At 35.7% G+C, this 20886-nt stretch overlaps 1 protein-coding gene across 1 annotated transcript in view; it reads right to left on the bottom strand.

Annotated features, from left to right (window-relative positions):
- The window catches only part of LOC107288079 (ephrin type-A receptor 7), a 67436-nt gene that overhangs the window by 21175 nt on the left and 25375 nt on the right, over positions 1-20886 (bottom strand). The window contains exons 4-9 of the mRNA XM_029284263.1: positions 19572-19712; positions 15062-15230; positions 12122-12230; positions 11428-11483; positions 5025-5150; positions 80-265 (exon numbers count right to left, since the gene is read on the bottom strand). Of these exons, the coding sequence (XP_029140096.1) occupies positions 80-265; positions 5025-5150; positions 11428-11483; positions 12122-12230; positions 15062-15230; positions 19572-19712 (787 nt within the window). The remainder of the gene's footprint in view (positions 1-79; positions 266-5024; positions 5151-11427; positions 11484-12121; positions 12231-15061; positions 15231-19571; positions 19713-20886) is intronic.

The following is a 20886-nucleotide window of genomic DNA, read 5'->3' as shown; positions in this document are numbered from 1 at the left end:
ACCACGTACCATGGAAATTTTATAACAATGAGGTACAATTTGGAAAGTTGTTCAAAAATCACAACTGATTGCAACTTACCTCTGGTAACAACTCCTTCCAAATGAACAACATTGGGGTGGTCAAACTGTCCCATGATGCTTGCCTCACAAAGAAAATCCCTTCTTTGTTTTTCAGTATAGCCCACTTTTAAGGTTTTAATGGCCACTGCAACATCTCTTTTGCCTGGAAGCTTTAGACGACCGCTGCATACTTCGCCAAACTCTCCTGAATTTAAAGAAACATTTATTCGCAACAGAATCATTTTAGTTCACACTGATAAGAGAAAAAGGCACAATGTTTCCATATATTGGAAAATGAAAATCAAACCAGTAAGAGGACAAAAGCTAATCCAAGCAAAGTTCAACACTTAAAAAATTGAAGAGTTTTAAACATCCTTTCAGTCACACTCTCCTGCTCCAGAGATTATGGGCACAAGCAAAAAGCCATAAAGGAACAACAATAGAAAATAAGAAATTAAGAAAAACCCTCCATGCTTTAAAAATGATCAGTTTTAAAATCCTCTTTTAAGCACTTAAGAATTCAGTCACATTTTGTTCCCCCTTAGTTGCAGGAGAACTTTGGTGTAGGACCTGTTGAGATTCCTGTGTTAATCCAAAAATGGTTTAAACCAGGAGTGTCAAACTTGCAACGTCATGTGACGTGTTGTGACGTATCGTGACCTTTTCCCCATTGCCAGAACTGGGGTGGGCATGGTTTCGGCATGATGCATCCGGCAGTTTGATACCCTGGTTTAAACCTATTGCACCTGAGGAAATGGATATATATGACTCGGCCATGACTATGAGTTTGGCCAAGCTGCTCCTTAGGTTGTCCGTCTTGGCTAACTAACCAAGGCTGCTGGGTTATAATGTGTGTATTGCATACATGGGTTTTTGCAGTGGTGAAGTTTTCCTTGAGATGGGGGGCTTTCCTCCACCTCTTAAGAAGGTGTTGGTTCATCTTGTCCTCAAAAAGTCATTGCTGTATACCACCATACTGGGCAATTTAAATCCAGTGTTTAATTTTCCTTTTTTAGGAAAGGTTATTAAGACTGTGCAGTTTTAATGGACTCTTAATGAACTAGGTTATCTGGATCCCTTTTGGTGAAAATTCAGGCTTGGGTATGTGATGGAGATGACACTGGTTAGTGCATCCATGCTTACTCTACTTGACGTCTCTGTAGTCTTCTATACTATTGACCGTGGTATCCTTCTGGATTGGTTCCATGGAGTGAGAGTGGGATGTATTGTATTGTGCTGGTTTTCTTGTCAGTACCAGTTCGTGTTGATTGGGATTAAGAGATCCCATCCTTGACCCTTACTATGCAGGCTTCTGCAAGGCTTGGTATTTTCTCCACTCCTGTTAAACATCTACATGAAACTGTTGGGTGAGATCATTCACCTCCATGGAATGAGGATCATTAGTATGCTAATGATATTTAATTGTACGTATCTACCCCTGATGCTGTTAATATTCAGTCTCGATGCCTAGAGGCTATGAGGGTCTAGCTGGAGAACAACAGACTATCTGGATTTAGAACCTTACCACATTTGGTACTGAACAGGTGGCTTTGCCCCAAGCAGAACTGGTATGCAATTTAAAGGTCCTTCTGGACCAACAACTCATGCTTGTGGCTAGGAGGCCTCTGCACATCTTCAATTTGTATACCAGTTGCATCTTTTCCTGAATTGATAGGCTCTGCTTAGTTACTCATGTGCTGCTCATGTCCTGAATAGACCATTATAATGCACTCTACCCATGGCTGCCCTTGATGAGTATTCAGAAATTTCAACTGGTACAGAATGCAGCAGCACAGCAATTATGGATACTCCTAGGGTGGAACACATTTCACTTCTATTCAACTAGCTGTATTGGTTGTCAAATTGCTTTCAAATCCAATTCAAGGTGCTGCTTTTGACATTTAAAATCCTATACGGAATGGGGTCGGGACATTGTGTGTGTGTATATGTATATATGTGTGTGTGTGTATATATATATATATATATATATATATATATATATATATATATGTGTGTGTGTATGTGTATGTATATGTATATGTGTGTGTATGTATCTATGTATCTATGTATGTATATATGTATAAATATATAAAACACTTCCATGTTAGATTCATGGTTTTTATGGTTATTTTAAGATGTATTTTTATTGTTTTGTTTTTACTCTGTACCATCCAGAATCACATTCATGAAATGGGAGGCTACATAAAGTTAATAAAATAAAGGGCTAAGTCTTTGTTTCTCTGTTGAAAAAAATTTTGGGGCCTAAAAAATTATTCCACAAACACACACAACACATTTTACATATCAAAAACCTTAATATAATTCTAAAATCTACTATTAGTAGATTTCTAACCTTGCCTGACGTAGCTCCCATTTATCATAAGAGCCACACCAAACTTTTCCTGTCCAAAGGGATCTCCCTTCTTTTCTTCTATTGGCTGTCAGGGATCAGGTATATACTTTTTGGTAGATAATGCTGGCTTGTTCTTAAAAGGGCTGGCTGCTTCCACTACACCTGATCTGTCAATGAGGAGGAACCCAGAACATTCTTGATGGATGGATCAAAGAGAACAACTAGATTCTTATTGGAGGAAAAAGGTAGTCTGGATCATAAGGCTTTACAATCAGCACTTTGATTCCTGAATTTACCAAGAAACAAGCTGACAACCATTGCAGCATCGATAGTATTGATGTAGTATCTCTGTAATAACTTGGTAAAGTTTCTGAATAGTCTTCAAGGCAATCTTAACTAAAGTTTATATAGCAGTTCAAAAAAGTAAGAATTTAAATATTGGCTTCCTGTTCTAAAAAGGACTCAAACCTGTACACTAATCAAAGCCTGGGCCTCCATATATTATTCCAGCAGGTGCCCGAGACGATACCCAAATTATAAACCTGCTTCATCAAGGAGACTGCAACTCCATCTAGAATTAGCATAGAGACTAAGACAGAATCAGCAGCAACTTGGTCTTGCTAGGATTTAATTTCAGCCTTTTATCAAATCCAAATGAAGAAGTATTTTTAAACATCATCCTTAATTACAGAAACCCACCAAAAGAAAGGCATACAAAAATATTCAGTTCTGTAAGTTCGGGTTCTCAGTGTTCAATAGTTTAGCTTAGTCTTCAGCAATCCAATAATTACAAAAAAAAAACCATATGCCACCAACAGAAAAAGCAGTACACTAGAGATTGCCTATTATACATAGGCACTGCTGTCTACCATAAACTTGTCAGCAGAAAATTACAGTGCAGTCATCAAAATCAAACATGCACATCAACCACCGAAAGACTAAGAGCTTTTATTCCATGGACAATTGCACTAGAATAACAGAGGAAAGTGCAGAAATTTCAGTGCCACTCATCGCAGAGAAGTTCTCTACTTTTATATTTTATGAATGATGTGGACAGCCATTCTTGATTATCAATCTAGGGTATTTGGACCATTTCCCTCTTAATATTCTTTGGTGAATATGGCTCCTGAGTTAAGCTATAAAGAAAATCATTTTAAATACTTATGCTACTGGCACTTTTCAATTTGCAACTCTGGACAAAATAAGAGATATTTATTTGTATGTCAGTCCTTTGAGGTGGACAAAGTCAGAAAACAGATTCCACAAATCTGACTGGAATATACTTTACAGATATAAGTAGGTTATAGAAACAGAATCTTGAATGTCTGATGGAGTTTTTTCTTCTTTACTTCCTCCCTCTTTTATTCCAGTCAATTAGAGGGAGTCACTTTGAGCTTCTTTCTCAAGCTTTCTGTTTCCTGGGCTTAACACATGTTTATTCAACTGAGGTCTGTATCTAGTGTCTCCAAAGTCATCTCCGTGACTCTCTACAGTATATGTGCATTTGGAGATTCTAAAAAGCTGCCCTGTGTATCTGCCAAGGGTGGAAAAAGATAAAATCAATTTTTCCCAGGAATCCAGTTTTTCCAGCAGTAGTCATCTTACTAGAGAACCATCTTACACAACAGTTTGCATAGAGGATCCATTTCCCATGGTTAATTACCTATTTTGTGAAATGAAAACACTTATGGCTAAGTATTTATAAGTATAGTGGTAACACAGAGTAGAAATTTTTATTCAAATGCTATTTGTGGAGGAGTGACTGGAAATTACTTCTATGTAAATATTCATAAGATTAATTTGTCTTTCATATATTCTTTTTAACAAAATCATTTTCTTCTTTAAAAATTATGTATACAATATAGTACTTGTCACACTCCTGGCAATGGTGATCTTAAAAAAAAAGGTCTTTAAAGATATACCATAAAACAACAGGAAATCAAAGAATGTTTCCTCCAGGAGACTTAGGTATTTGACATCTTTCTTGCCTATGGATACTTAATTTCACTACATGAACTAGTGCAATGAAAGTGTCACATCTCTTATTAATGCAAACAAATGGAAACAGGTTTTCAGAGCACGGAATGTGGAAAAAGGAAAGAAAGCAATGTAATGACAGCACAATTACCATCACCCATAAGAGCCAAGACAAGAACTTCAATGAAATGTGTTAGGAATGGCATCAAAAATAGTCCCTGAAGAAAAACTGGCTCTATAAACCAACTCCTAGTTGGACAAATATGATCTAACTTCAGAGAAATATCCTTTATATGCACATAGATTCCATTTGTAATTTAATGAAAGCATTTGGTGAAGTGTATAAGGAATCTGCATTTGAACTCAAGTGCAATTTCTTCTTGAAATAATGTGTAAGCCAAAACAAATTATTTGAATTATAATATACAACGGTATTTATTTTTTCCTAAATAAAAACAAATGTTTGGGACCACCGTTTGTTTTTTTTTACATATTTGGTTTACATCCGTTGCCTCTAATTACCCTGATATCAGCAAAAGCTTCATAACTAAATATAACTATTTGCTTGTCACCATGAAATGTGAGTTTTGATTTGCCTAAACATAAGAATCGTATATGAAGCCAGTCACCTTACCTGAACCAATCACACGCTCTATTTTAATACAGGAAGCATCTAACTCCTTGGCGAATTGATGGACTGCTCTATTGGGATCCTCGTAGGTTTCAGGGTCAATGTAGGTTTTGGTGCCTGGAAATTTAACTGTAATGATGTAAGAAAGCATGACTGTGATGAAGCAAACCATTTATGTTGCATCCAACCCCGAGATTTAATTACATAAAATATTCCTTAGAACTGGGAAGCTTTTGTTAAACCAAGTGTGCTTCCACATGAGGGAATCCTAGCTGAAACAATCAAACATTGTAAAGACATTCTGATTTTTCTTCCTTAACAGATTTTCTATTCTAATTATATTATCAGAATATATATATATACAATATAAATGTGGTATAAATACATTTTATAAATGGGATTTCTTTTTCATCTGGATCTCTTGTAAGCACACAAGGAGAAAGCAGGGTGATTGCATTAGAAAATATTTGGTATACAAGGTAATCAAGTATTTTTCCAGAAACACTCAGATTTGCTTATGTTTATGGCCAGCAATTTTACAGGGTGATCAAATGGAAGACAGATTAATAAATAAGACCTCAGTTTCTTTTTTTCCCCAGTATAGGCAACTATGCCAGGCATTGTTCAAACTGTACTTGTATTTTTTGAGTTAGCAACTGGAAGCACAAATTATATTTGGTCCTAACAAGCACTATAGTTAGTCTTTGACTTATGACTGGTCAATTAATGACTGTTCAAACATGTGACAAATCTCTACAGAGCTACTTACAACCTGTTTTTGAAGTTATGTCAGCTGTTCCTCCCCCAACGTTATCTCAACTTGCTCATCCTAACACCCATTTGCAGCATGACATGGTCACATGATCATGATTTGTGACATTTTTTTGTTGGTTTCTGGTATTTACTTCCAATTTCTGGCAAAAAATGCCCATGGAGAAAACAGATTTGCTTAACGACCACGGCATTCACTTAATGACCGCTTTAAAATGTTGAAAGTTGAGGACCACCTGTAATTTATACTTTTCAATGATACTATAGTCCAAACAATGTTAATCATATTTTATTATATAAAAGTTATACCATATATGTCCATATATCTGCATTATGGAATATGTGTATGTATTTCTGAGTTCAGTGCCATTATGAAGAATTTGGCCTTTGTTCTGACAATTGGTTTAAACCTGTTGCCCAAGGGTGAATATGAAACAGACTGATCAGCATTATCAAAAGTTTGTCATCCCAAAAACTGCATATTCAATCTGGCCAAAAGGGAATGAACTCTGTTTTTCAGAAAACATCTTTTGTTGAAAGACTACCATTTCAAGGGAGGGAGGGGCAAGGAATGAGAAAAAAATAATAATGTTCTGCTTTGATTTAAAAAAAATAATGGAGTGGGAAATGACAATAAAAGTGAAGACTCCTAAGGAGAAATGTTTAGACATTGGTTTCAACACTTTCCAAAATGCTATCAATGAAATGATCAGGCCCAACAGATCTACATATATCTTCTCAGCAACAAATCCCTTTGTGTGTAGTGAGATTTATTCCTTGGCAAATGAATAACAAACTGTAGCATTTGAGTTGTCAATTGTCATACCTGTTTCATATAAATACATAGAAATGCAATGCTAGTAATATATTATGCAAATATTCTGCAAATGTTAATTTTTCTGCATAGCATTTTTGACTAAGTGAAAACAATAATATGATCAGTACTAATGATAATGGCTCAGTTTCTGGAACTGATAAGATAGTCATTCTTATTTATGTTCCAAAGCAAAAAAGGCACAGCCTGAAAACAACAGGTTAACTATCTATATTATGCTTTCAGGCAAGGAGATGGAGAATGAACCTTCTCCTTGCACTTATAGTAAGGGCCTGCATTGGAGGTAACCTTGTGAATTTCAAATGGGTCTTTGATGGTACTTTATTCAAGCTGTCATAAAACACTTTGACATGCCAAAGCTCTTTTGGCATATCAACATGAAGTAATGTTGTTCAGATTCAGAGGCACTGCTAAAAGAAAACAGAAAGGGTAAACAAAATGTAAATTGGTATTGCTTAACTGAAATTTTCTACCGTATCTTTCTATATACTTTAAAATGTAATATTTGAAATTATTGAAAAGTAAAAACTTTCAGTAAAAACTGAGACAGAAGATTGGATATTCTGTCCAATCTTGTGCTCTGAGCTAGTTAAAGAGTTGCTATTATTGTTTACTATTAAAATTAAGTCTAATTTCTTCAATATGTCAGCAAATTGTCTGGATTGTACAGGAACAAAAGGATGCAAAATTGAAATGACTACAGGTAGTCCTTGACTTATGATCACATTTAAGACTGGAATCTCAATTGCTTAGTGAAATGGTTGTTAAGCAAGACACCCATGTGACTGCTTCACTCAATGATCCCAAACCTGGCATTCACAGTTGCAGTCATTAGGCAAACTCCTGGATTGTTAAGTTGATGGGGCAAAAGAGCTGCCTACTAAGGAATTTAATTTCCACACAGAGATGAAATCCTCTTGGCAGCCTTTTCTCTCTCAAATGTTCCTGCAGTTCACCAAAACAATTTCCATTTCCCTATGCGCAGGGAGGCAAAATCTTTGACGAACCTGCATGGTGGAGCTGAGATCTTTAGGATTTCAGATCCATCCCTGCAGCCCCACAAAGAGGTTCTATTCCCTTCAGTGAACAGAGGGAAAATCCTTCATGGAGCTTTAGGAATTGACCTGATATCTAAGGATTTCAGTTTCATTTCTGGAGCTTTACAAAGGATTTATCTTTCTCTCTATGCATGGAAGGGAAATCCTGTCTAGTGGTTCAGGAAGCTTCAGCTCCCTTCCTGTAGCCCCACAAGGTATTTCAGCACTCCTCTGTCCCCTCTGCTTGCATCCTTCCCTGCTGGCTTCCAAACTGACTTTCTGGGAAAGGCGGCAGAGAAGACTGCAAATGCAGTCACGTGACTGTGGGGCACTTAACGACTAGTCATGAATGTGAGCTGTTTGCCCAAAATGCAGACATGTGACTGCAGGGTGGGGTGGGGGTAGCGGCACGACATTTTACAACAGCTTCAAGTACTTTATGAGCCATAAAACATCCTTTCTGAAGCTGTTGTAACTTTGAGCAGTTGGTCATAAGTTGAGAACTACCTGTAGTGAATACAGCACACTATTTAATTTTTCCTTTCAAACAATGACCATATCAAATTAAAAACTAAGCTTTCTGTCTAAAGACACTGAAAAGAATATAATGAGATGAGAAAAGAAGAAAAAAAGTAAGAATTTATGATAGATAATCTGCTTTTAACTTCCCTTAATATTGGATAACTGAGCTTCTAGAAAGGAATATAATGAAGGAATACAATGTTATATTCAAAATTAGTTTCTGACAATTAAGACTAAGCTGTTAACCTGTTTATAATTTCCCCCAAACATATCATTTTAAAAATTAGTGCATGCTGAGGAAAAACATTCTTTGGCTAGCACTTTCCCTTATAGACACATACACATGAAAGCCCTCCTCTCCCCTCCCCCCACCCCAAATTGATTGCACTTTCTTGTCAGATATTATTTGGAAGGGCTTTTTTTTTAAAAGCACTATTTTAAATATGTGAAGATTCACACTGCAACTAAAACGAGACACTATTATTAAGCTTCTCACACTCTTAATATAGTTCCATCTCACCAGTGGGATATCTGCCATTGCATTATTTTTAAAACGAATGAGAACGTTGTAATACTGATCCTCTTTACTGTTTTCAGTTTCCTCAGTAAGGCTTGATTTAGACAGGATGTTTTCAACCTGTGCTCTGTGAAGAGTGAAACTCACTGTTTTCCTTCGCTGAGGGAAGGCTTCCATTAGAGATCAAGAAGGAGAATTTCAGTAATTCCCCCCCCCCTTTCCCCTTGCAGCTGCTAGCTTCTTAAAAATCTACCTCCCATGCACAGTCATCAAAGGAGGGAAAGCAATAAAACACCATACATTGATTTTAATGCTGTCATATGAGCTGAACAAATACAGGCTGCTCTGATTTTCCGAAAAGAGGAAAAAGAAAATATAAACTCTGACTTAACATGGATCTGAATCTCCAGTTACTAAAAAACCAAATCCTTAAAAAAATGTAATTTGGAATATGTGGGGATCTGTACAAAGCACCCCTTTCCTAATTTTTATAAGAAGCAAAGTGGGTTTATGTGAACACACACATGTGGAAACAATTGGGAACCATTTCGGAAGCAATTGCTTAAGCTGAGAAAAGACGCAGCTGCTTTTACAGTGTGAACATAGTTGTTTCTTATATGCTCCTATGCATTATGAAATCCTCCTTTGAAGAAACTGCACAGTCTATCCAGTGCTGAGCACAAGGAATTGCTATAGTAAAATTTCTATGGCTAGTAGTCTTAAACTAATCCTTTAGCTACTGTACTGTGGCTTTTTATTCATTTCAGTAGCTTTTATTTAATATATGTATATTTTCCATTCATCATTTGATTGTTCAACAGATTTGCAAAATAAGGGAGTAGAAAAAGTAGATAGATATTTTGACTATACAAATGGGCAAGTCTGCACCAAATCATGAAACTTTAAAATAATTGTCAAGCAGGCTGAGGAGGAATTCTTATTCATTGTATGGACATGAATACCAGATATTAAGGTGTGATTAACATCATCATTAGTTATTAAATTTGAGGGGGAAAAGCTAAATCCAGGTGGTTTGGCAGAGTGAACATATAATCTGGATTATTAAATATATATAATTGTTATTTCTACCTTATTCTGAAATTCCAGTATTTTAACTAAAAATGTCCATTGATTTAAATAATTATCGTCCTGCACATATCTGCATTCACAACTGTTCTCTTGTTGATCTCCTAAGTGTGATGAGTGAGTCTGTTATTTCCACTTTTGCTCAGACACTTATTTTTCCAACTGTATTCTTCTGCATCACTTCATATGTAGAAAAATATTTTCATAAACTACTGAATGAACTATTATATACATTTCTCTTGGTATGCATATTTTCTATGTACTTTCTTAGCATCCACATTTGGTAAGCAATTTCCCCTAATATACAATTTTTGTCCTATATATTTCTACTCCATCTTTCTGCTTGTATAAGCATTTGCTGCAGCTCACAATAAAATAGAATACAAAATATAAAACACAACAGAAATATTGATACAATGAAAATCAAACTCCAAATTTAAATAAATATTAATTTAATTTTATACTATCAAATATTTGTTTGGGTTCTGAGTAGCAAATTGACAAAATTTAGAAAATTTTGTAATCTGATGGATACATATTTAGATAGTAATTATTCCTATGGAAATGTTGAGGATTACAGAATTAGTGAAATAAATATAATACACATATTAGTACACAAGATTACATTCACATCGACAATTACTGATATTGTCTTTAAACAATTCAAATATTCAATTCATGTCTATATGCACAAATTAGTTGATACAGTTCACGGATAAGTTAAATCTTGATTGACTGGGCTATTTTCAACATAAAACACTTTCGCACTTCATGCTGGCTATTTACTGAAAACAAATTTTGAAAGAAACATTATTATTATTTTCATCATATATATTTATCATTATTAGTTATTCAATTTGGGTACAACTGAGAAAATATATAAATGTCATAATCAAAAATTTACTGGGCCAACAATTATTCATTACATCAATCATCTTTGCTCCAGAAGAATGATTAAGAAACTATTGCATGTTCATCCAAAGGTTGTGAACTGGAAAGAAGCATATAGATAGTTCTCGCTTACTGACTGCCTTGATTAGCAACCGGTCATAGTTACAATGGTGTAAAAAAAAGTAGCTTTGTGATCAATCCTTGAACTTATGAAAATCACAACATCCGGCAGTCACTGATTGCCAGTCAGGCATTTTGCAACAGGTATGAATTCATGACCATCGCAGTGTCCTACGGTCACATGATCACTATTTGTGTGCTTTACAACTGGCTTTCAATAAGCAGAGTAAATAAAGGAAGGCAAAGTAAAATCGTAAGTTGTAGTCACATATGTTGCTCAACAACCATGGTGTTTTACTTAACAATTAAAGGGGGAAGTGAGTCATAAAGCCCATGGCAGTCATATGATTTTTTTGCTTAGCAATTGTGGTGCTTAGTGATGGAATTGCAGATCCCAATTACAGTTGCTAAGTGAGGACTACCTGCATAACAGAGCCCCGTAATAAAATTTATGATGTTACTTTGGAAGATTTTTTTTTAACTTTACATTTGCTGTTTACACAAATTTAAAATCTTTGTTCTCAGCAAAAATGTTCTTTTAACACTGTCACTGTTCTATTAGTGCCAGGACCAATCTACTGTAATTGGCCTGGAATCTCCTGGATGAAATAACAGCAAAGCACTTACAATGAAAGTAAAGTTCTTCATCTCCTTCTTGGTCAGCTTTGCTATAGCCACAGTGTCTAGGGGGGAAAAAACATTTTTTTAATTAAAACTGTGTCACACTTTAATGTATTAGAAGTAATAATATGAACATAATAGGAAATATAATTCTAGGTTTTGTACATGCTTAAAGTATGTGTACTGTTACAGCTGATAGATTATGCATCAATAAGTATTCAATGATCACCAATGAATTATTGATATCCTGTAGTATATTGCTGTTTTTGCCCAAAGAACTCTTAGAAATTTATTGAAAGAGGCAAATGAAAATGGAGTGCAGATACATAGTTTTTAGGTCCTTTGTCATAAGCAGTTAGAAAACCAGTTCAAAAAGGTAGTAACTCTTCCTGGGATAAGGGCCTCTGTCCTTTAAGATAGCTAAAATTGTTTTAAATACATATATCAAGATATATTTTGGTAACACATTTGTAAGTAAGACTAGTAATATGGATGATGAATTGAATCAGATACTTCTATCAAAATGACACTGTGATGTAAACTTTTTGTTCTTTTCAATCCCTAAAGTTGCTTACCCACTGGCAAGCAATGATCTCTATAGATGTATCTATATAAACTTGCTGTTTACCAATGATTAATGTGCATTTGAGTTTTTCCAATTCCTGTCTATCTTAAGCATGTTAATATTTGAAAATAATACCTTCGCCCAATGATGAAGCCAAACACCATGAAAACCAGGATGATTGTGCCTGCCACAGCTACCACAGCTATTATGATTACAGGATTTTGTTCACTGGATACGGCAGTGGCTGTATCAGGAAAAGAAACAGGCAAAGATGAGAAGTAAAATTAAGATTATCTGTCTGTCTGTCTGTCTATCTATCTGTCTATCTATCTATCTCATCAGTTCTTAGAAATTTCATTTTTTGTAATCTATTGCACAGAATGTGTATTCAGTATTTGTGAGCAAGAAACAAGTTTACTTATTTAGTCGAAGAAAGGTATTTTGCCTCACAAGCAAAAACATTCAACACATATAGATTTCTCATTACTTTAGCTTTATGTCAGGAAATGGGATCTGTTGCATTTCTGCCAGCCAACACAATTGTTTAAATTGACCTGCAAGTTTTGGTTGAAAAATATAGCAATCCTGAAATATAATTTTAAAAAGTAAATCTGCAGAAGCTTATAGACTAAATATGCAAATTTATGCTCCCTCTTAGAAACAGTGGTACCACCTGGATTGAAACCTTTGTCATAGGGTCTGGGTTCCACAGTTTCTGGAAACCCAAAATTAAGCACCATTCGATAAAAATAAAATTAAAGATATTCTGGTCCTCTCACGCTTGGTGTGTGCATTCTTTCTCTATCTATTCCCACCAATGTTGTTTTCCCCTCAATTTAGCAAGCAGTAACATACTGAAAACATTTTGTTACTTTTTCTTGTGATGGTTAAAACAACATTGCTGTGTTGTGAAACAAAGCTTTGGTTGCATCATTAGCTTTATTTTTCAGTGGATCTCTGCACGGTCCTGCATGGGACTTCCTAAAAAGCTCTCTAGAGAATGAATGGAGATGAATGTTCTTTTGTTCTGTAGCTCCAACTCTTAGGGGAAAAAAATGGATTTTGGAAAGATGCTGGAAGAGCAGCTGTCAGGTGAGAAACAGAAATTCCTCAATAATGGAAAAACCAGGTCCTCTTAGAGGTTAGGCATATAGGAATGATAATGGAATAGAGCAACAAAAGGGCTAATTTCTTTTCACCCCTTTTTTTTAGTTAAAACCTTTGGCCACACATTCTGATTTTTTGGAAGAAATTTTCTGCTTCCTCCTTTTTTTTCCATCAAGAAAGAACGAAGTCCTTTGTTTCTTGGGATATTTCTTCCTGTCCTCCTCACAGCAGATATACCACCTCCAGAAGTTCAGATGAATAATATCCGATACTCAAATGTCTTTCTCTCATATACAGTCCCCAATGTATTTGCTGTAAATCTTGGCCTCATTTCATAAATTTTCCTCCCCATTGCCTCCACCCTTAATTTCTTAACCTGGGCAGATTACTGTTTCTCACATGCTGGAGAAGGTTGCCAAACACATTTTCCCTCTTTCAAATGAATGCTTCATTGCAAAACCAAACCAAGACTAAACTCTTCCAAGAGTAAGGGGCCAGGAGAGGAGGAAGAGATTAAAGAGGGAGAGGAACATGAGGCCTAAGGTATACGTATGTTAAAGTACAGGTAGTCTTTGACTTATCACCATTCATTTAGTGACTGAGGTTACTATGGCACTGAAAAAGATGACATGATCAGTTTTCACATTTATGACTGTCCCCATGGTCATGTGATCAAAATTTGGATGCTTGGCAACTGGCATGTATTTGTGATGGTTGCAGTGGGGTTATGTGATTACCTTGTGAAACCTTCTGACAAGCAAAGTCAATGGGGAAGCCAGATTCTCTTAACAACCTTGTTAACTAACTTAACAACTGCAGTGATTCACTTTACCACTGTGGCAAGAAAGATTGTAAAATGGGGGCAAACTCACTTAATAACTGTCTTGTTTAGCAACAGAAATTTGGGGCTCAATTGTGGTGGTAGGTAGAGGACCACCTGTAATAAGAATCAGTCTATAGTAACTGGGGTTGTAAATGAATTTGGAAGAGAATGCACTGAATTGAGATTTGTTTCAGGTCTCAGAAGTCATCTTGTTCAGTGGACAAAGCCACAACCTAAGTGTAAAGCCCCCAAACAGACCTAGTTCTGGGTGGTATATAGATAAATGTCTTGTTTTTGTCATGAACATTGCACAATAGTTAAAGAATTCTAAAGGAATAACGTGTAGCAGAACTTCACATTTACTCTTGTATATAATGTCTATCTCTGTATATCTATAAATGATAACGTTTGCTATTCCTTATTTCCATTCTTGCTAGGATCCACAGTGAATTAAATAAATTTAACAGTATGTTTGGAATACAAATATTTAAAGAGAAGTACTGAAGACAGAAAGTGTGTAGGCCTTTCATAATCCTCAGAAGAGCAACTTAAAAACCAAAAACACAAAAAAATATTGCTGCTCTGGTCAGTTTTATTCCCTTTGGAAACTGGGACACAATAAATAAGATCTGAGAATAATTCCTAAATATATCCAATGTCAATAGAAAAGATGTTATGCTAAGAGCCAGCAATAAAGATTCTACTGAGAAGCTATTATTGATATCAGAAGGATTCAAGAAGGAGTAATCATGTGATCTGAATGTGAACAAAAATGACCATCCATTTGTTTGGAATGTTAAAATAAAAAGCCTCAAGACACTGAATCATTTTGTGTTATATAACTGTACATGTTGCTTTATATATTTTTTAATCCTCACATTTCTATTGAAAAATTCATAGCAAAAAGCAACAGTCCTAAGATATATTTTTTTCTAAGACAGATAACTGCAGTGCAAAATCAGCACTGACTTAAGTCTTGTTTGTCAACCTCAAGGTAAGTCACAGGAAATCTTGAGACCTTAATTGAGAACTGAGAAATGAGACTATAATTGAGAAAGGCAAAAATGTTTCCATTCCACCAATTTGCTATACGTTTTGGGTTTCCTTGGTGATATTAATTGCCAAAAAGTGTAAGTAAGTGTTACCTGTGGCTTCTTCTAGTGTAGCAACATCTAATCTAGGGCTATAATTTCCATAGCCAGCAGCAGTAAAAGCACGAATCTGGAAAACATATACAGTTCCTGGTTTCAGATTATTAACCGAAGCAGAAGTGGCTCTGGTTTTCACTGTTGAATAAGTTCTCTCCCTTTGGTCCTGCAAACATAAATACACAATTGAGTGGTATTTAACTTTCAGATTTTCATTTTGCTTTGTATCAATAATTGACAGCTGGCTTCTGGCACCCTATTTCAATTTATTAGAAGGAATTTTTTTCTTCCTGCATAAGGAATTTAGCAGAGACTCTGCTGCTGCGGCATAACACAATGTCATTTCACTGAGGAGATTTTAAAATAACACAAAATGTAAATGGGAAGCACATGGTGCTGTTCATAAAAGTGAAGAGAGAAAATCATTGCCTGTTTGACTGGGACTTTGGCTTGTTCATCAATCAGTTTCAAATATTGTGATGTATCAGTTCAGGAATCAGCATGTTCCTCCCTACTCTTAGGAAATAAGATGTTCTTTTTCAGCTACCTAGAAAAATCATAACAATTATTTATTTCAGCTCTGCAGACTCTACAAAGCTCATTCTACCTGACTTCACTTATGAGTGGAAGAACACCTCTGATATTAATAGCTTAAAATTAACTGAAGCAGAAGCATGTTCATTTTATTTTCAGTAGGACAGACAATGGCCCAGAAAGGTCTATGTGCTCTTAAATGTATATGCATCTGTTTTCTTCTATTACTTTTTTTTTTGGTGGTAGATGCATTCTTATTATTTTTCATACACAAGGGGATAAGTAAAATTTTCTACTGGGTAACAACCTTATGCAAGACTTATAGACAGTGATTCCATATTTTGTTTCAGTGAATTTGTATCTAAATTAGTAAAATTGTATTCAGATTTTCATCAAAAATCTAGTAAAATTAGATCTTAATTTTTAAATAAAAAATTATAGTAAATCAGTCATTGATAGTAAATCTATGATAGTTGGTTTATGTATATCCAACAAACCCAAGAAAAGTATGTACAATTATCTTTAGTTTAAATTATCTATTTAAAATGTAGAGTCTTATATTCTTTGGGAAATCTACACCACTTTTTTTGTTAAGTTCTGTAGTATAGAGAATACTACTATAATTCAGTTCTGTGGGAATCTACACCAAAAAGTTGTTACAGTTCCATAGTATAAAATTTATCTGAAGAAAATGCTTGGACCTTTTATGATGGTCGAATTAAAACGGTGTTTTCTACTTAAATATCAATTTACTTTTACAAAATATTAAACTATAAGTAGTTACAAAATTTGTTATTGGTTTGCTTTTATTATTTAATATTAAAAAGGAATAAGACAGAATTCTATCTAAAGCACAATAGCTCTCATTTTAGCATATGCTGTGGCTGAGTTTACGAAAAGTAGTGTGTTAACAATTCATATTCACTCAGCCTAGAAACTAAGATAGATGCCTTGGTCAAGAGGAAACAGTCATGACTTCTAGAAATCAAATACGGTATCATATGAGTTATGCGAAAATGAACTCTAAACAGGAAGCTGTTACCAACATATAACTGTATCTGGATAAAAGGTCATGATCAATCCTAATTAGTGCTTTAAAGAACTCATTGCTCTAAAGCTATATGGCAATATGTTTTTTCCCCTCAGACCTACTTTGTATCTTCTGGCTCTCTATCCAAAACTGAGGTGCTCCTGTGGGCTAAATGGTTTGGTATCTATTTCAAGGTCAGAATTTGTTGGGACAGGGCTTGCAGTGTTATCTCAGTCAATCCTTTCAGTGGTGTAATAGTCAAATTGGCTAATAGGAATGCTATTAGTGGGGCTCACTCTGTCTTTTTCAAAAATCTTTGTGTTAAGCTGATTTTCACATTCTCGATCTCAGGCCATGTTATTTTCATAACCTCAGAATTACATAGGTCAGTATTATCTGATTTGGGAACTGCTCATATTAGTCATCCAATCCAGTTTTAAATGATCAGCAAATTCTCTTCACATTCTTCATCATGAAAAATGTGGATTACTTCTAGCCTTAGGATTGAATCTCATCCAATGTTATTCATGTCTGATAAGATGCCACTGATGGCCATAATTGCCTGGTTCATGGAGAATGTTGCACACAATAGCCATCATGTGGACTTTCAGAATTGAAAGTTAAAGAAAAAAAGAATTTTACTCTCTCCAATTTAATTTATTTCTAAAATACAGAAAAAAATGGAATCAGGTAGAAACAAAAGAAAGGGAAAAATAGTAATTTGTGGGAGAAAAAAGAAAGAACATATTGTACAGGTAGTTCTCATTTGCTGACCACAATTGGGATCTGCAATTGGGTCATTAAATGAAGCAGTTGCTAAGTGAAATCACAAATATGTTTACAATCTTACTTCATCTTTCCTTTGCTTTACAGACCTGCAAAGGTTGTAACTTGCAAGGATTGGCTGCAAAATTATATTAATTTCCACTGTAACTTGGAACAGACACTAAATGCAGCAGCCACTAGATGAGGACTACGTGAATTACAGCATGTGAATGTAATCTATATTTACAAGAATAACCTCATAGCAAAATCAATGCTTAAGTTCTAATTTTAAGTTTTAAACTTTGAATAAACCTTCATAAGTAAAGATACGATGTCTGTCCTATCATTTCTATTTCTCCAAAAATTTGGGCCATTCATTTACAAGGATTTTCAAAAGAATTTTTTCAGATATAGAAATCCAAAAGGTGGCACATGTGATTATCACATCATTGCAGCTGTATTGGGTGCTTATATACAGAAAAATGTAAGGTAACATTTCTTACAATACTTAAGTGTTATATCCTAAAGCTTTACGCTATGTGTTTGGCCCTTCCGCTCTGAATTTTAAGAAGCTTTTGAATTAATTAAACTCCTTTGTAAATGGGACTACAACACTTCTGAGGCCTAATAGAGTAGGAAAATGTCCACTTGACTATTTCTTGTTTTGTTTTAAATTTGTTATACTGTAAGACTACTGTTTTATGATTCCTGTATAATGCCCAGATTTGTAAGAATGTGGGAATATTTTGCTATTAAATTAATAAATTATAAGGAATCATGGTTAAAGCAATTATTTTAGAGTGTTAATTATCCTAATTTTAACCAATTAATATACTAATTTGTATATTACTATATCAAAATATGTGCCTTTTAAATGCTGTAACAATTTATCAATAATCTTTAGTAATAAGTGCATTTCAAAATATTTTTCTTCATTCCCAAGTACAGTAAAGAGTACAAACAGGTAGTCCTCAGTGTTCTCTGATTGTTTGAAATTACAACAGTGCTAAATAACTTGTGTTTTATGACCAGTTCTCAAAGCTCCATCTGTCCCACCATTTCTGCGGTCACAATCTGGGTGCTTGCACTTACAATGGTCGAGCTTCCTGTGATCACCTGATTTAGATCTCCTTCTTCCTTTCCTTGTTCGCCTCCCACAAGCAAAGTCAGTGGGAAAACTGGCAGGGAAGTTTTCAAGTTACTTAGGTAAGTCTCTCCCACCAGTGCGCTGTTCCCAGCCACTTTGCACTTTGGCCACTCAACTTCCTGCCACCGGCACACCTTTGCCGAGCCTCGCTGTGCTTGCACTGCTCTTCTGCAGCCATTTGTGCACCTTCTCTGAGCCTTGCTGTGCTTGTGACAAGCCTTTCTGGGCACTCACATATCCTTGCACACTTTCCTTGAGTCTCACTGTGTTTGCACCACAGTTCCCATGCTACTGGCACACCATCCTCAAGCCTCATTGTACTTTCACTGTACCTCCCCAGCCACTTAGGCACACTCTCTGGCCTGGCAGCAACCACTCTAAACCCTGTTACACTCCCCACCCCTTTTGCAACCTCTCGTCAGCAGCAACCACCTATCCAAACCCTGCCTACCTGTGCATGTGATCCCACTCAACCGCAGTCACTTATCTGCTTGTCAGCTTGCTTGCAAGCCACCTAGAACTCGCAACTTCTTGCTGACTTCCCCAACGAATTTGGTTGTTGGAAGCCACCAGGAAGTTGTGAGGAGACGCTTGCTTAACACATACAATGTTTGTTTACAACTGCAACGGAGTCTGTAGAAATTGCCATTTCTAAGCGATGTGGCCATGTGGCATCACACATTATGACTGCATTGTTTAGCGATGGAAATACCAGTTCCAATTGCCTTGGTAACTTGAGGACTACCTGTAGTGCATCCTAACTCATTGCTTTGTGGCATCATCAACTAAGGCTGCCATCAACAATTGATCAATTGAAGCTTTTGTTCATTAAAATAGTGACTTGATTTTACTACCTTCTCCTTGTGTATTGGAGAAGATGGAATCAAATTGGTAAGATTATCTTCAACAGTCATACAGAATGGCAACCAAAATGAAGGCTGCATGCTGGCTGTTCAAAACATTAGTCCACTACAGAAAGATATTGCAATGACATGAACAGAAGAATGGCCCACATTCAAAGTAATGCTTACTTTCTCATAATACTTGATTTCATATTCTGTGATGACTCCATTGGGATGCTCAGGTTCCTGCCAGGAAAGCTCCACACTCCTTTGCAGCACTTTTTCTTTCATTACACCACTAACTTGCGAGGGAGCTGTTTGAAGAAAATACTTCAATAAACAACAGGCAAATGTGCTGGATCTCTCCAATCAAATGTCACTACTGATCAATCCTATGCCGTGCTGCTATCATTAAAGTAAGAGAAAGCGTCTTCCTTAGTTCAACGTTTAAAAGGCAGTGAATATTCAAGCAAGGCCTTATTATTGTTCATAAACCAGAACAAAAACACAAATTAAAGTATAAACCACAAAAGGCAGCACTGTTCAAATCAGTCCCAACTAGCAAGTGATGGTATCATAAGGACAAAAAAATAAGTAAACAAATTCTAATTAACCAGAAAACATGACTCTAGAATATTTTTGATGGTAAACCAACAGCCAAATATTCTATATACTGTATTTCAATGTCACTTATAAGAAAAATACAGGCACAAGGGATACAAATATGCAGTCCTATTTCAAATCCTCACCATGGATTCTAGTTCAAACTCACGATGTTCTTGCACTTATAAAATGTGTCTGAAAGCAAAATGCATGCAATGCTGAATAATAGAAAGCTGCCATAACTTGCAAAGGCATTACCATTTTTTCTTTGGGGAATCATGTTTCTCTGAGCAATTGTTTTAAAATGAGTAAGTCTACTGAGTTGTCAATAAAAAGTAACAAGATATTTTAACTTTGGACTATGAAATTCACCACTCTACTGCATTCTCAGTACTTCTCTATGGTGATAGTGGTTTTAACAGATTTTGAATTGTCAGGAAGAAAGTGTCTGTAAGATCATTTCCTAAATATCAATATAGAATTTTTATGTTGTACTTTTCTTACAGCTGAGTATTATCACTGCCTGGTTGTGGAAGACACAACGGTAACAGCACCATTACAATAAACCCTTCAAGGATGATTATCCCAATATATATACATATTTATGCATACTGTCCTAAAATACATATTTGTCTTAGGCAAACCTCCTTTATGATACAGTATTAAATTTTTTTTTCTTAACATACAGTATGCATTTCTTTCGGAGGACTTCCGGTGGCAGGCGATTTCGTCGGTCGCAGCTGTTTGCTGCCTCCCGCCTGTTTTGCGTAAAAGCCGGTTTGACAGCTAGCATCTGCTGTCAAACGGCTTGATACCTTTCCCCTGGGCATAAGGGGATAGGTGAGCTGCCCGGGGTAGGAGTTGAGTTCCCGAGTCGTCCTATATGGACGATGTAGGCGAG

The sequence above is a fragment of the Protobothrops mucrosquamatus genome, unplaced genomic scaffold, assembly GCF_001527695.2.
Source record: "Protobothrops mucrosquamatus isolate PMUCROS unplaced genomic scaffold, P.Mucros_1.0 scaffold478, whole genome shotgun sequence".
Taxonomy (NCBI): domain Eukaryota; kingdom Metazoa; phylum Chordata; class Lepidosauria; order Squamata; family Viperidae; genus Protobothrops; species Protobothrops mucrosquamatus.
Note: the sequence above shows the minus strand (reverse complement) of the source record. Positions and strands in the feature narration are given on the sequence as shown.